The 14,861-nt window shown below is 37.9% G+C and overlaps 2 protein-coding genes and 1 non-coding gene across 3 annotated transcripts; 2 read left to right on the top strand and 1 right to left on the bottom strand.

Moving 5' to 3' along the window:
• Positions 1-1,584: 1,584 nt before the first annotated feature.
• On the bottom strand, positions 1,585-1,690 carry LOC128036306 (small nucleolar RNA R71). The gene has a single exon (XR_008193104.1). It is a non-coding gene; the product is annotated as a small nucleolar RNA R71 (small nucleolar RNA).
• A 6,455-nt stretch (positions 1,691-8,145) lies between these two features.
• LOC105781375 (uncharacterized) lies at positions 8,146-8,856 on the top strand. Its single transcript, XM_012605916.1, has 2 exons — positions 8,146-8,505; positions 8,605-8,856. The coding sequence occupies exons 1-2, from the start codon at positions 8,146-8,148 to the stop codon at positions 8,854-8,856; spliced, it is 612 nt and encodes a 203-aa protein (XP_012461370.1).
• Positions 8,857-14,025: 5,169 nt separating this feature from the next.
• On the top strand, positions 14,026-14,487 carry LOC128036127 (uncharacterized). The gene has a single exon (XM_052627002.1). It carries the CDS (start codon positions 14,026-14,028, stop codon positions 14,485-14,487), a length of 462 nt encoding a protein of 153 aa, XP_052482962.1.
• The last annotated feature ends 374 nt before the right edge of the window (positions 14,488-14,861 follow it).

Raw genomic sequence — 14,861 nt, 5'->3', positions numbered from 1 at the left:
CCAATGTCAAGAGTGTGAATATTGCAACTAAAGACATAGATTTGAGGTAGTGTCTGTAAATATACGGGTCAGGTTGTAAGTAAGTACTCCGAGGATCGTACCCAAGGGATTATAGTTTGGGAAAAATTATTATCAAGCCGATTGCTGGGAGTAATTACTAATCTACTTGAGTTATGAATTACTAGTGTTAATATGGAAGCAAAATGATGATCATATTAATAAACTAAATAAAATGAATTAAGCCCAAATCTACTCCGAAGTTCTTGCATCGGTTTCTCCTATCCTTCTTTCAACTATGCGAGTTTCTTTAGCCTAGATCCAATTGTTTTACCTAATTAATTGTTGATGTAGAGTTCTAATCAATCAACTAGTCGATACCCTAGTAGGATCTTTTGATACATCCACTAGAATAGCGAGTCAGTAAGAACTACTTACCTTCCAACCTTACAGTCCAAACTGGTTTGGGGTTAAGGTGTTCACAGATAGGTCATACCAATTTTGGGTTAATTCCCACCTAAATGGCTTCCTAGGGTTGTCAAGCCTAGGGTTTAAGTTCTTCCTTTCCTAAACAGTTGATTTGCTAAGAAACTCTATCCTTCAATCAATTAATATGATTAGAACAGTTGAAACCATGCGATATATGTATGAAGCTTAAATTGATTCTAATATTTACATAAACATTCAATTAAACAATGTTAAAGAAAGTGATATAAAGAATAGAATAAAGGGAAAGAGATGCTCATGGATATATCGATGAAAGAATGGCTCTAAAACAATCTCCACTCGCGAGAGTCTCCATTCGGAATAGGATCTTCTTATTATAAGAATATAAAATACCCTAAGTAAAAATTAAGAATGAAATAAAAACCCAAAGTATATTTTCTATCCCCCTAAAATTGTGTGTTTAAACTTATTACAATGGCCTTTATATAGGCTAAACTTGAAATATTAAAGTGCCTAAATTATCCTTGAAGTTCTTAGAGTTCAACCAAGAAAAATACACCTAATTTCCCTCCAAAACATCATTATCACATGTAATATTTTTTGGGGGCTACGCAGGGATTAGTTGCAATATAGGCCTGGGATGTTTAGACAAAGAAGACGTGAAAGATCAGCTCAAAGACCAGCCAAGATGGACCTTGGAAATCAAAATGATGGACGAGGAAATAGAGTCGATCATATGCGCAATCCCATCCTTATTGCTGATGATAAGGATCATGCCATAGGACAGTATGTTGTGTCCCTGTTTAATGAATTAAATTGGATAATTAAGAGATCGGAGATTAAGGCACCGTAATTTGAATTGAAACTAGTGATGTTTTAAATGCTCCAAACGGTGAGCCAGTTTAGTGGAATGCCCATGGAAGATCCACACCTTCACCTTTGATTATTAATGAAGGTGAGTGATTCGTTTAAAAATAGTTGGTTTTACTGAAGGTACATTGAGGTTGAATTTGTTTCCATACTCATTGCGAGATTGGACACGAGCATGGCTTACTTTGTTGCCACCAAGTTCAATATCTACATGGCAAGAATTAGTATAAAGGTTTTTGGTTAAGTATTTTCCACCTAGCAAAAATGCTAAGTTGCTAAATGAGATAACCAATTTTCAACAATTGGATGATGAGTCCTTGTACGAGGCATTGGAGAGATTCAAAGAATTACTTATAAGTGTCCTCATCATGGGACTCCACACTGTATCTAGTTGGTTTTAATGGTCTCAACGCATACACAAGGTTGATGGTAGATACTTCTGTGAGTGGTGCTCTCTTGAGGCTTACGAGATCCTTGAGAGGGTCGGTAATAACAACTATCAATGGCCAACAAATCGAGCAAATTTATGAAGATGAGTAGCCGGAGTGCACGAAGTGGACGCACTTACATTACTCTCAGCTCAAGTATCTTCTATTTCCTTAATGTTGAAAAAAATTATTGCTAATGGTTTGAATAATTTTTTAGCTCAGTCACCAAGTCAGTTTGATGTTGTTTCCTATGTATATTATGGGGATGGTCATTCTTTCGAGAATTTTCCATCAAACCCTGAGTCAATTTATTACGTAGGGAACCAACACCAAAATAGAAGTGGACATGGATAGCAGTCCAACTTCTACAATCCTTCATGACGCAACCATCCAAAATTTTCTTGGAGTAACCAAGGAAATGGACCAAATAACACTTTCATGCAGCATAGAACCAACCAATCCCAAGGGTTCAATCAACAAGCACCGAAGCTACAACAAGCTGAGTCATCCAACAGTTTGGAGAAATTTTTGAAGGATTATATGGTGAAGAATGACGCCTTAATCCAAAGCCAAGTTGCAACATTGAAAAATTTAGAGAACCAAATGGGTCAGTTAGCTACAGAGCTTCGCAACTAACCACAAATAACCTTGCTGAGCAATACAAAAAATCCAAGAAATTTGGGTAAGGAACATTGCAAGGTAGTGGCCATACAAAGTAATAAGAATTTAGAGCCCAAGACGGTTGTGATTGAAGATGAACCTAATAAGGAGGAAAGACAACCATCAGTTGAAACTCCTGCACCAGCAGAGTCAGAACCTACAGAATCTGATGAGGTAAAATCTAACCCAGTAAATTCTAAGAAGCTAATATCTTCCCTAGATGCAGATTTATCTCTTTAGAAAAGTTGTATGATTCAACCTAAAGTTTCATCACCTCCATACCCTTTAAAGTTCCAACCAAATAAGCTAAAACATGAGGTGCAATTCAAGAAGTTTTTGAATGTTCTAAAGCAACTTAACATTAATATCCCATTGGCGGAGGCTTTAGAGCAAATTCCCAATTATGTGAAGTTCGTGAAGGACATTCTATCGAAGAATAAAAGATTTAGTGAATACGAGACTGTCGCTTTAACGAAGGAGTGCAGTACATTTTTACAAAACAAGCTTCCTCCGAAACTAAAGGACTTTGAAAGTTTTACAATACCCTATCATATTGAAGAATGTGTACGAAAAAAAAGTGGAATTATGATTACCGAGAATGAAAGTAATGAGTTAATCTAGACGAGAACTGCCACGGGTTAGAGATTTTGTATTGATTACAGAAAATTGAACAAAGCCACTCGAAAGGATCATTTCTCATTGCCTTTTAAGGATCAGATGTTAGATCGACTGGCAGGTAATTAATATCACTGTTTCTTAGATGGATATTCGAGATACAACCAAATAGTTGTAGCCACGAAAAACCAACACAAAATGACTTTTACTTGCTCGTATAGTACGCTTTTATTTAGGTGAATACCTTTTGCTTTATGTAATGCACCTGCCACATTTCAGCGATGCATGATGGCAATTGTATAGCCCAATTTGCCCGGGGCCCAGGCAAACCCAAAAAAAAATTAACCCGAGCCCACTACAAACCTAGCCTAAACTAAACCAACCCAAACCTAAGCCTAAAGAGCTTAAAATTTTCAGAAACCCTAGGGTTCCCTCCCTTATTCGCGCCGTAGCTGCCCGATGTAAGCCCTCAGCGCGCACCACGCCCGATGACGACGCCTCCACCCATGTTGCACGGAAATGGCAAAAACTCCTTCCGTTGACTTCACAGTGCCTGCAAAAGAGACAAAAACGAAAGCAAGAAAAAGGCGAAAGATAGCAGCAGAAAAATAGTGGCAGAAATGAAGCCGAAATACTGCAAAACAGTAGAAAAATATATTGTAAATTGGCTATAAAAAGCCAGATAACAGATTTATATAAAGGGGGGAGAAAACGAATGTAAAGAAAATATATTGAAGAAAATCAATCAAAAAAATCACAAAAACTGAATAGAAGGTTTTCATTTTTTTCCTCTATTTTTCATTCTATTTTCGGATGCATGTTTCTTTTTTTTATTAATCATGTATATATATAAGAATATTGACATGAAATAAAGAGGAAAAGACCGAGAGTTCTTACCTTGGTGTGCCGTCAAAGCTCTTCTCTACTCCGTCCAAATCGGTGTTGGGGAAGAGAGGCTTCTAGGTCCTAAAGCGGCGGAGAGAAAGGAGGAGTCTAGGGTTTAATATTTTTTGCTTTGTTTTCTTAAAGAATGGCAAAGCGGTAGGCAGATTAGGGTAATTTGGATTTTTTATTTTTATTTTTTATTTTTTTAAATTGTAAAAAACAGCGCCGTTTGAGGTAAGGCCTTCAGGTGTCAAAACGACACCGTTTAATGGCCAATACCAGCGCGGTGACCCGACCCAGGGAAGGATCCACGTGTTTTGTGTTATTGGGTAATTTTCGTGTTTGGTCCCTCTTATATTTTTGTGTTTTCAAATCAAATTTTATTTATTTTTGAATTTCAGCTTACATTTTTTTTTGTTTCACTTAGGTCCAAAACAATGCACAGCATTTTGGGGGCGAGAAAATATTTCCAATCTGCCCCCATGTAATCTGCATATTGCACTTTAACCCATTGTCTTGTTTATAACTCTATTCTTTTCTTGTTAATTTAGATTTGATTGCGATTTAATCCCTTTTTTACATTTTTAAATTAATTTATTAACTATTTTATTATTATTTTAGTGGTACATTCAATCATATTTTCATTATCTTATTATATATTGTCATTTTGAGTTTTACTTATATTATTATTATAATTTTATAACATGTTATTTTATTAACTCAACATAATATATACTTACTTAGTTTTTATTTCATAATGTACATATACGTACATACATTTTATAATATATACATACATATGCATGTACATATTTTCATAACTTGTTATATATATATGTATATATGCATGCTTGTATTTCTTTATACACTTTATAATTTATACACGCCAATATATATTTATATACATAGTTTTTACTTTAGTTCCTTGAGTATATACATACTTACTTATATTTTACTTACTTTATAATTTATTTATACAGACACACATTTTATAATATATATATATGCATAGATATGTACATATTTTGTAACCTATATATATATGCATGTTTATATTTTATATATATATTTTATAACTTATATGTACACATGTATATATATCTACATGCATACGTCACTTTCATAAATATATATACATATTTATATATATTCTTTATATTTTAAAAATACCCTTTTTTTACACATGTTTTTATATCTTTGATTTATATTCATATTTATTTTTAGTATATTTTACAATTTATATATATATATCTACGTATACATATCCATACTTTATACTCTTATAGTTTTGTTCATTTCCTTTATTTATTTATTTACATTTTCATTATTATTTTGAAAGAATGTTTTAATTTTATTTGCTTATATGCATTGTTATTTTGTATGTCATTGATTTGTCCTTTTATCTAATTTATTTTCATTGCTTTTACTCGAATTATTTATGCTACATCATTGTATTCATTTTTGTTTTGTTCCGCATATTGGCACCGTGTTTTATTTCTACTATTTCGTCTTAGATTAATTTTATTCAATGTATAAATTATGATTTTTGAATAAGCAAAATCTCGTGTTTAGATTCGAGAAGGTCGTACCCTAACTTACTAGGTTTCAATTTTCATAATAAATCTAAATACACGAATCTTTTCAAACTCAAGTTTTTAAATGATCTCGGGAATTAAGAAAAGATCGTGTCCTAACTTACTGGGCATGATCCCTTTTTTTAAACCCGAGATAATTAAATATCTTTTTAAATAAGTAAACTTTTGGCATTCATTCGCGCATTGAGAATTCAAGACATTGTGTCCTAACTTACTGGACATAATTCTCTTTCTCGATTAACGCAAAATGTGCCCTTTTCTTGAAAATTTTTAACGTTTCAATAAAGGATCGTATTTTAAATATCTTAAAATTTTTCAATCTTTGACACTAAGACATTAATTAATCAACTAGGTACTAATTTTGGGCGTTACGAGGGTGCTAATCCTTCCTCGTATGTAACCGACTCCCGAATCCGTTTTTCTAAATTTCGTGGACCAAAATTGTTGTTTTAATAAAACCAAATCGTTTATTAAAAACAACCACTTTATGAGGTGACCCGGTCACACCTCATCAAAAAAGATTGGTGTCTACTCCCATTTTCGTTTTCATTTTTCAAAAATCCAAGTCAACCCCGTTTTATCAAAAAAATGGTGTCAATAGCTTGGCGACTCCACTGGGGACTCAAAATAAGAGAGTCGAGCCACGAGTTGATTATTTTTTGTGTTTTGCCAAAAATTGAAAACTTCATTTAAATATATGAATCTTTCGTTGCATTTCATCTGTCTTTATTATGATATTTATAATTGTGGTTTATAATTGTTGTGTTAGTTAAAGTTTTGGTATTTTTCTGCATATTGCATTGCATGACCGTTGGTCACACCCTTTTAAGTGGGAGTGAGAAACTACGCCTTCGTGAGTTTTCACCTTCGCATGGGATAGTGAATCGCTTCCGAGATACATCCGTACCTATGTCTTCGTGAGATTTTCATCTCCGCATGGCCATAGGGAAATGTATTCCCCTGAACTGAACTCGGTCCATATGAGCCTATAATGGGTGAGGATCGAGAAATCTACCAGTTTGGGTACCTTTGCCTTAGAAGCCAAGCTGCATGTAGTGAACCTTAGGAACTCACCCTAGGTAGAACCACACCTTAATCTTGTTAGATACCCGAATATGTGTTTTACTGTTTCTGGATTGTCTTGGATTCCATGTTTATATCTGATACTAACTTTCTGCATTTTACTTTGAATGCATGACATTTCATCTACGTGGTACTTCATCATAAAAGGCGTTAGTTCATATTCAGTTGCTATATAGAAAGCTTGTCATGGAAAAGGGATTTCTTGATAAGGTGCAAGACAATGAGGTCGTCCGAGCTTGGTCAGAAACTACACAGCATGAGAAAGGTGATAGTTTGGCTAAAGGATATATATCGGAATTGTGGGACTTTACCTGTATTAGTGTAACTCAGAACAGTTTGCAAGAGTCAAGGAAATCAGGATCAAGGGAACGAGGGGTCGATACTATTCTATTCTAATTACGGGGATTTGCCATATCTGCTAGATATGAAGGTAGACAAGCGTCTATTTCGGGCTCTCGTATAATTTTGGAACCCTACCTATAGTTGTTTCACGTTTAGAAAAGACGACTTGGTGCTTACGGTAGAAGAATACATGGCTTTACTTCGATGTTCAAAAATTCAAGTCGATAGAGTCTACTCGAGAGCTATAAATATACCGACCTTCCTAAAAAAGATACTCATGAACATAACTGGGATGAGCAAGCAGTGGGTTACAGCTCGAATCCAATAGAAGGGGGATAGCAAGTGCATTCCTTGGAAAAGTTTGAAAGATATAATTCTAGCACACATAGATACGAAAAAGAGGGTAGACGTCTTTGCTTTGAGCATATACGGCTTAGTGATATTCCCCGAGGCTTTGAGACATATTGATGAGGCAGTCACCGACTTGTTCGACCGACTTGATAAGAGGGTTACACAAGTCCCAGCAATTTTGGCAGAAACATTCAGGTCGCTAAATGTCTTTCAGAGAGTGGGTGAACGTAGATTCGTCGGATGTGTACAACTTTTACTCGCATGGTTCCACAGTCACTTCTAGAAGATTGATAAGGTTTTGTATCGGGTCTTCTCTGAAAATTATTCACCACTGAAAGCGATAGTAGCTACACCGAGGAGGGATGGCATCTCAGAGGAGAAGTGGATGGCAAATTCTGCAGAATCTGCGTGAAGAAGACGTCGAATGGAAAGCCCCGTGGTTGCTTCCAGATGAGATTTTGTATCGATGGGGCGACTTTGACTGGGTTCCCTTGCCGGGGATTAGGGGAGTTGTTGCTTATGCCCCATTGCTAGTGCTTAGGCAATATAGGTCAAGACAGTTTATACCCGCAACACACGGACTAGCCGAGTGTGAATTCTCATACAAAGGTGATGGTTATAAAAAGAAAATTCGAGAAATGTCCAATGCATAGAACTAGACTCGTCGGATGGAGAGATTAGCCATGGGCCCAATGACAACTCCTGAGTATAATGAATGGTGGGTTAGAAGAATCAATGATAATACCCCCGAGCTGAGTCACGAAAATAGTCAATCGATAGAGGAACAATTACGAGTCGTCCCTTCTAAACTAGAAATCATAAAGCAAGATTTTGAAAGAAGAAATGCAGAATTAGAAAAGAAGATAGAACAAATGGAAGAAGAAAAAATAAACTTGAGATTAGATGCGGATGTCCAGAAACTTGAGGCAGAAAGGTTAAGAAAAGGTAAAACTAAAGCCGATGAGGATCTCGATAGCTTGAAGACATGTTATAAGAAGCTGCGCTTATCGATGAGAACTACCGGGTTGGGAAAAACTTGGGAGCAGTGGCGTGAAGAGATTCAAGAAGAAAAGAATAAAGCCGATAGCTGGGAAAGGAAGTTCCAAGAAGTCCAGACACAAAATGAGGCTCTAAAGAAGAGATTGTCAGAGAACCAAAAGGAAAAAGGAGAACTAGAGAATAGGGTGATTGAGTTAGAAGGATCTCTCCATCGGCATCGAAATCAAAATTCTGTGATGGAATTGAAAGCAAGCTTGAACAAGATTGAGGAAATGAAAGAAAGGATAGAAAAGTTAGAAACGACACTGCAAAATTGTGAGATCCGGATCTAGTATCTGGAAGCTAATGAAGATCGTCAGATTGAACAGCTGCACCACTTACAGAACCAAGTCAGGAATAGAGATCATATTATGGGAGAAGCTGTGGTTCAGATTCGAGAGGTAGCTGATCACCTGCAGATTTTGGCAGTGCAAGCTGATACGCTGAGCATGAAATATGAATTGGAATCAGATCGGGGACAGGAGTTAACCTCGTTACTTAAGAAGATTAGAGTTCTAAGCATTAGGGCTAAGCCGTATCTGTAATCCATCTTATGTAAAGAAATTTGATTTCTAGTAAAGTTTTCAAAATGAAATTGAATTAGAATTGACGCCTTTTGCAATCATTTCATGTATTGCATAGCATCATATGCATTAATGACAATTAAAATATCATAATTAAATAAAATTATTTCAGTTATCCTGGAACATCCTTACGACACAAGAAAGAAAACGAAAGCAATGGATCAAAGGTTAGAAAGGTTGGAACAAATGCAAAAAGAAATGCAAGATAAGATGCAAGAACAATTGGATAAAATCCAACAGGAAGTGCTAGAATCCCAAAAGACCATGATGAGCCAACTGGCACAATTATTGGCTGGAGGGAATGATAAAGGAAAGAGCCCTGCAACCAATTCTGGGATTGATCATGAGGACCCTGTTTATCCTCCAGGTTTTGCTCCAACGAACACTCAGGCACAACCGGATATATGTCCACAAAGAGTGCCTATTCATATCAGACCTCAATACCAAGTCGGCACCTCGCCACCGATGAACTTTCAGACAGGCTTGGGTTCTAACCCATGAGATAATCCAACCAACCTCATTGTCCCTGATCTGGACGATGTAGCGGAAGTAGAGAAAGCAAGGGTTGATTTACCGAAGCAACTTGAATATAGATGTAGGTGGCTAGAGGAAAAGTTCAAAGCAATGGAAAGTGCTGATTACCGTTTCAAGATCTATGCCAAAGACCTGATTTTGGTCCTTGACTTAGTTTTCCCGTTTAAGTTTAAAATGCCAGAATTTGAAAGGTACAACGGGACTAACTGTCCTGAAGCCCATATCACCATGTTCTGTCGAAGGATGACGGGATATATCGACAATGATCAATTGTTAATTCACTGTTTCTAGGACAGTTTGATCCGAGCTGCGACCAAATGGTATAACCAGCTAAGTCGTGCCCAAATTAGCTCATGGAAATATTTGGCACAAGCTTTCATGAGACAATATAGCCACGTGGCAGACATGATGCCCGATAGGATCACGCTACAAAACATGGAGAAGAAAAAAATGAAAGCTTCGGGCAGTATGCCCAGAGATGGAGAGAAGTGACAACTCAAGTCTAGCTGCCTCTACTGGAAAAGGAAACCACAATACTTTTCATCAATACTTTAAAGGCCCCGTTCATCACTCATATGTTGGGAAGCGCCACTAAAAGCTTCTCAGATATAGTAATGACTGGTGAAATGATTGAAAATACGGTAAGAAGTGGTAAAATAGATGCGGGGAAAACTCTAAAAGACCGGCCTCGAGGAATAAAGAAGGTGAGGTGAATAATGTGACTGCATACAACAAGGGATATTCAAAGACAATTACTGTTGGCCCACCAAGGACGGTAGGAACTAGTCATCAAGGCCCCCCGAGGCAGGAGCCTAATTCGAGGTCAGAAAGACCCCAGTTTACGCCTATCCTGATAACTTATAGGGAACTGTATCAAAATCTATTTAATGCACATGTGGTAGCCCCTTCTTATCTGAAACCCATGCAACCCCCGTTCCATAAGTGGTATAACGCAGATGCCCAGTGCGAATACCATGCAAGGATAACGGGGAATTCGATTGAAAATTGCACCGCGTTCAAGAAGTTGGTTGAAAGATTCATTAAAATGGGTATCATAAAGCTCGATGACCCATCTGGACCTAACGTAGCAGGGAACCCGTTACCTAATCATTCCGACAAATGGGTAAACATGGTAGCCGAGGGTAGAAGTAAGAGAATTAAGGCAGACGTGATGGAGGTAAGAACCCCAATGAAATGTGTTTGGGAATAGATGGTATGTAAGAGTCTAATCACACTAGATTTAGACGAAAGGCCTAAAGGGGCAGGAACATACTGTGAGTTCCATGCCAATGAGGGTCATGATATCCAGGAATGTGCAGAGTTCAAGACCATGGTACAAAATCTGATGGATAATAAGGAGATAGAATTTTATGAAGAGATCAAGGGATTTGAAGAAAGAGAGGTCTGCGCCTCAGAGGAGGGACCTGCAAAAAGGTTCCAGAAGATCAATCACCCAGTGGTGATTATTTCACAGCCAAGGAGTAATGAAGTCGGGATACAAATACCACCAAAAGTCATAATCCAAAAACCTATACCCTTTTCCTATAAGGATAATAAAAGGGTTCCTTGAAATTATGACTGTAACGTGATAGTTTCAGGAGAGGGGAAACCGATAAATGCTTTAGAAGAGAGTAATGATGATGGTTTCTACACATGTAGTGGAAAGCGCTACGATCCAGCAATTTCAAAAACAGGGCCTGTAACAGGAAAAGCTAAGGAAAAGGTGATCCGACTTGAATCACCTGTCAACGAACCAGTAACAGAGAATGAAGCTAGGGAGTTCCTAAAATTCTTAAAGCACATCGAATATAGTGTCGTAGAGCAGTTACATAAGCAGCCAGCTCAGAGGTACACCGCAACGCGCTCTGTGAACAAATCAGACCGTCTGGTTGGTAACATAAGTGATGATAACTTCATTTTCTTCAACCAAAGCTCTGCACATCACAACCCGCTGCAAAGTGTATACGTTGCCAGGGGTATTAATTGACAATGGATCGACCCTAAACGTCTTACCCTTATCCACCTTGAATAGGTTGCCCGTGGACAGCTCGAACATGAAAACGTGCCAAAACATAGTGAGAGCATTCGATGGTACTGAAGGAAGAGTAATAGGAAGGATTGAAATACCCCTTTTAATTGGCCCAAGCACGTACAAGGTAGACTTCCTGGTATGGACATCAAGCCTTCTTCCAATTGTTTTTTAGGAAGGCCTTGGATTCATTCAGCAGGAGCAGTACCCTCATCACTGCACCAAAAGTTGAAGCCGGTAGCGGAGGGTCGGTTGGTGACGATCAATGCAGAGGAGGACCATATATAGGAACAGAAGAAGAAGCAATTGAATGTTCATTCCGATCTTTGAAATTTGTAAACGCGACCTTCATTGTTGAAGGGAATAAGATCCCCACACCCTGAATATCCAAAGCAACGAGGTTGGGCCTACAAATGATGGCTGGAAAGGGGGCTTCACCTGGAAAAGGACTTGGGAAATACCTTCCAGGGAAGGTGGAGGTACCTAAATTAATGGACAAAAGAGACCGCTTTGGCTTAGGATATAAGCCAGATGCAAAGCAAAAGAGGAAAGAGTTAGAGAAGAAACGGGAAAGGAGAAAAGCACGTTTGGACGGAGAATAGATTAAATGGGAGCCCATGATAATCCCTCACATATCCAGAACTTTCGTATCATGGGGAACTATTCACTCTGAGCGGATGACATCGAAGAAGTGAATTGTAGAAGAAATATTGAGTAATCTGAGCATCAATACAATATACGAGGAAGAGTTGGAAGAAGGAAATTCATCAGGAATTTGCCCTTACGAGCCGAGAAGTGTTCTAAATAATTGGACTGCTGAAGAGATCCCTGTAATTTTTAAAGTCAATTCAGAGTAATATTCAGAACACACTTGTTGCTCTAAGCTTGGGAGCAAGAAGAATCGTTTGTAAAAGGCATATGTCTAAAATCTTATTTCAATGAAATATATCATCCAGTCTCATTTTGAACAAATATTCTTTTATTCTTTCCATTCCTTTCATAAACATACTGTGTATATAATTATCTTAGATTCTTTTTCTTTAAACCTTCCTTTACCTCAATAACAGGTCCCCAGATATTAATGATATGAGCAACACTGCTACTAACCCGGAGTCCCCTTTTGAGCAAGACATGAGTATAGAGGATTCTCAGAATTTTGAAGATGATCGAGGCTGTAACTTATCTCCTGATTTGTTAAGACTGGTAGAACAAGAAGAAAAACAGATCCTACCTTATAAAGAGTCGATAGAAGTTGTGAGCTTAGGGGAGGGAAAAGAAGTGAAAATTGGAGCTTGCATTGACGCAGAGACGAAGTGAGATCTTATTGAGTTGCTTCAAGAATTCAAAGATGTCTTTGCATGGTCCTATCAAGACATGCTCGGGTTAAACACTGATATAGTGGTACACCGACTCCCCATAAAGAAAGAATGTAAACCAGTTCAGCAAAAACTCCGAAGGATGAGACCTGATGTCTTGTTGAAAATAAAAGAAGAAGTTAAGAAGCATTTTGATGCTGGTTTCTTATAGGTGGTCAAGTATTCAGAATGGGTAGCCAACATAGTCCCTGTTCCTAAAAAAGATGGAAAAGTGCGAATGTGTGTGGACTACAGAGATCTGAACAAAGCCAGTCCCAAGGATAATTTCCCGTTGCCCCATATTGATACCTTAGTGGACAACACGACCGGTTACTCACTGTTCTCCTTCGTGGATGGTTTCTTTGGGTAGAACCAAATTAGGATGCATCCTAAAGAGATGGAGAAGACCACCTTCATAACAATGTAGGGAACATTCTGCTACAAAGTGATGTCGTTTGGACTAAAAAATGTGGGGGCAACATATCAGAGACCATGGTAACCTTGTCCCATGACATGATGCACAACGAGATAGACGTCTATGTCGATGACATGATTGCAAAGCCTAGAACAGAAGGGGAACATGTGCAAGTCCTTAGAAAATTGTTCATAAGGTTAAGAAAGTTCTAGCTAAAACTAAATCCTACAAAATGCACCTTCGGAGCCAGATCAGGAAAATTATTGGGATTCGTGGTCAGTGACAGAGGAATTGAGATCGATCCAGACAAAGTAAAGGCTATACAAGAACTACCTCCGTCGCGTACTCAAAAAGAAGTTCGAGGTTTTCTAGGGAGACTAAACTACATCGCTCGGTTCATTTCACAATTACCTGAGAAATGTGACCCCATATTTCGTTTCCTTAAGAAACACAATCCAAGTGTATGGGATGAAGAGTGTCAGACAAATTTTGAAAAGGTCAAACATTACTTGTCCAATGCTCCAGTGCTAATGCCACTTTGCCCAAATAAACCACTAATACTGTATTTGGCAGTATTTGAAAATTCCATGAGATACGTGCTTGGCCAACATGATGAGTCAGGATGAAAGGAAAGAGCGATCTACTAGCTCAGTAAGAAGTTCACTGAATGCGAGACGAGAGATTCGCCAATTAAGAAACTATATTGCGCTCTGATCTGGACAACTCAGATATTGAGACAATACATGTTGTACCATACAACCTGGTTAATCTCTAAACTGAACCCTCTGAAATACATGATGGAATCGACTGCTCTGAATGGAAGAATGGCCCAGTGGCAAATTCTGCTGTCTGAATTTGATATAGTCTATGTGAACCGAAAAGTAATAAAAGGGAGTGCAATAGCAGACTTTCTGGCCAGTAGAGCGCTGGATGATTATGAACCAGTAAAATTCAATTTCCCGAATGAGGATTTGATGTATGTTGCAACCGCAGAAAAAGACTTTCAAAAAGACGATCCTTGGAAACTGAATTTTGACGGAGCCTCAAATGCTGTGGGCAATGAGATTGGGGCAGTTTTGGTATCTCCTGACAGTGATCATTACCCATTCGCTAGCAAATTAGATTTTGATTGCACAAATAACATGGAGGAGTATGAAGCATGCATCATGGGAATTCATGCAGCCATTGAAGGCAAAATCAAAGTGTTAGTGGTGTATGGGGATTCTGCATTGGTAATTTATCAGCTCAAAGGCAAATAGGAGACAAGAGACTCCAACTTGATTAATTATCGAAAGCTGGTCCTGGAATTAATTGAGGAGTTTGATGACATTACCTTCTGTTATCTCCCACGGGATGAAAATCAGATGGCCGATGCATTGGCTACATTAGCCTCTATGATCAGGGTAAATAAATAAGAGGATGTGAAGCCTATCCAAATGAGCATTTATGAGGCTCCAGTCCATTGTTACAACATTGAAAATGAAGAAGAAAAGGGTGATTACCCCTGGTATCACCACATACTGCGATATGTAAAGAATCACGAGTATCCTGGCCAGGTAACTAAGAATGAAAAGAAGACATTGAGAAGGCTGGCCAATGATTATGTCTTAAATTGAGAGATCTTATATAGAAG

Source organism: Gossypium raimondii, chromosome 13, assembly GCF_025698545.1.
Source record: "Gossypium raimondii isolate GPD5lz chromosome 13, ASM2569854v1, whole genome shotgun sequence".
Lineage (NCBI taxonomy): Eukaryota > Viridiplantae > Streptophyta > Magnoliopsida > Malvales > Malvaceae > Gossypium > Gossypium raimondii.
Note: the sequence above shows the minus strand (reverse complement) of the source record. Positions and strands in the feature narration are given on the sequence as shown.

Excerpts from the sequence above, each read along its gene's own strand:
- LOC105781375 (XM_012605916.1), top strand. The coding sequence starts at position 8,146 with ATGGAAGAAGAAAAAATAAACTTGAGATTAGATGCGGATGTCCAGAAA. Across the intron at positions 8,506-8,604 it reads GGCATCGAAATCAAAATTCT|TATCTGGAAGCTAATGAAGA; the intron begins GTGATGGAATTG and ends ATCCGGATCTAG.
- LOC128036127 (XM_052627002.1), top strand. The coding sequence starts at position 14,026 with ATGGAATCGACTGCTCTGAATGGAAGAATGGCCCAGTGGCAAATTCTG.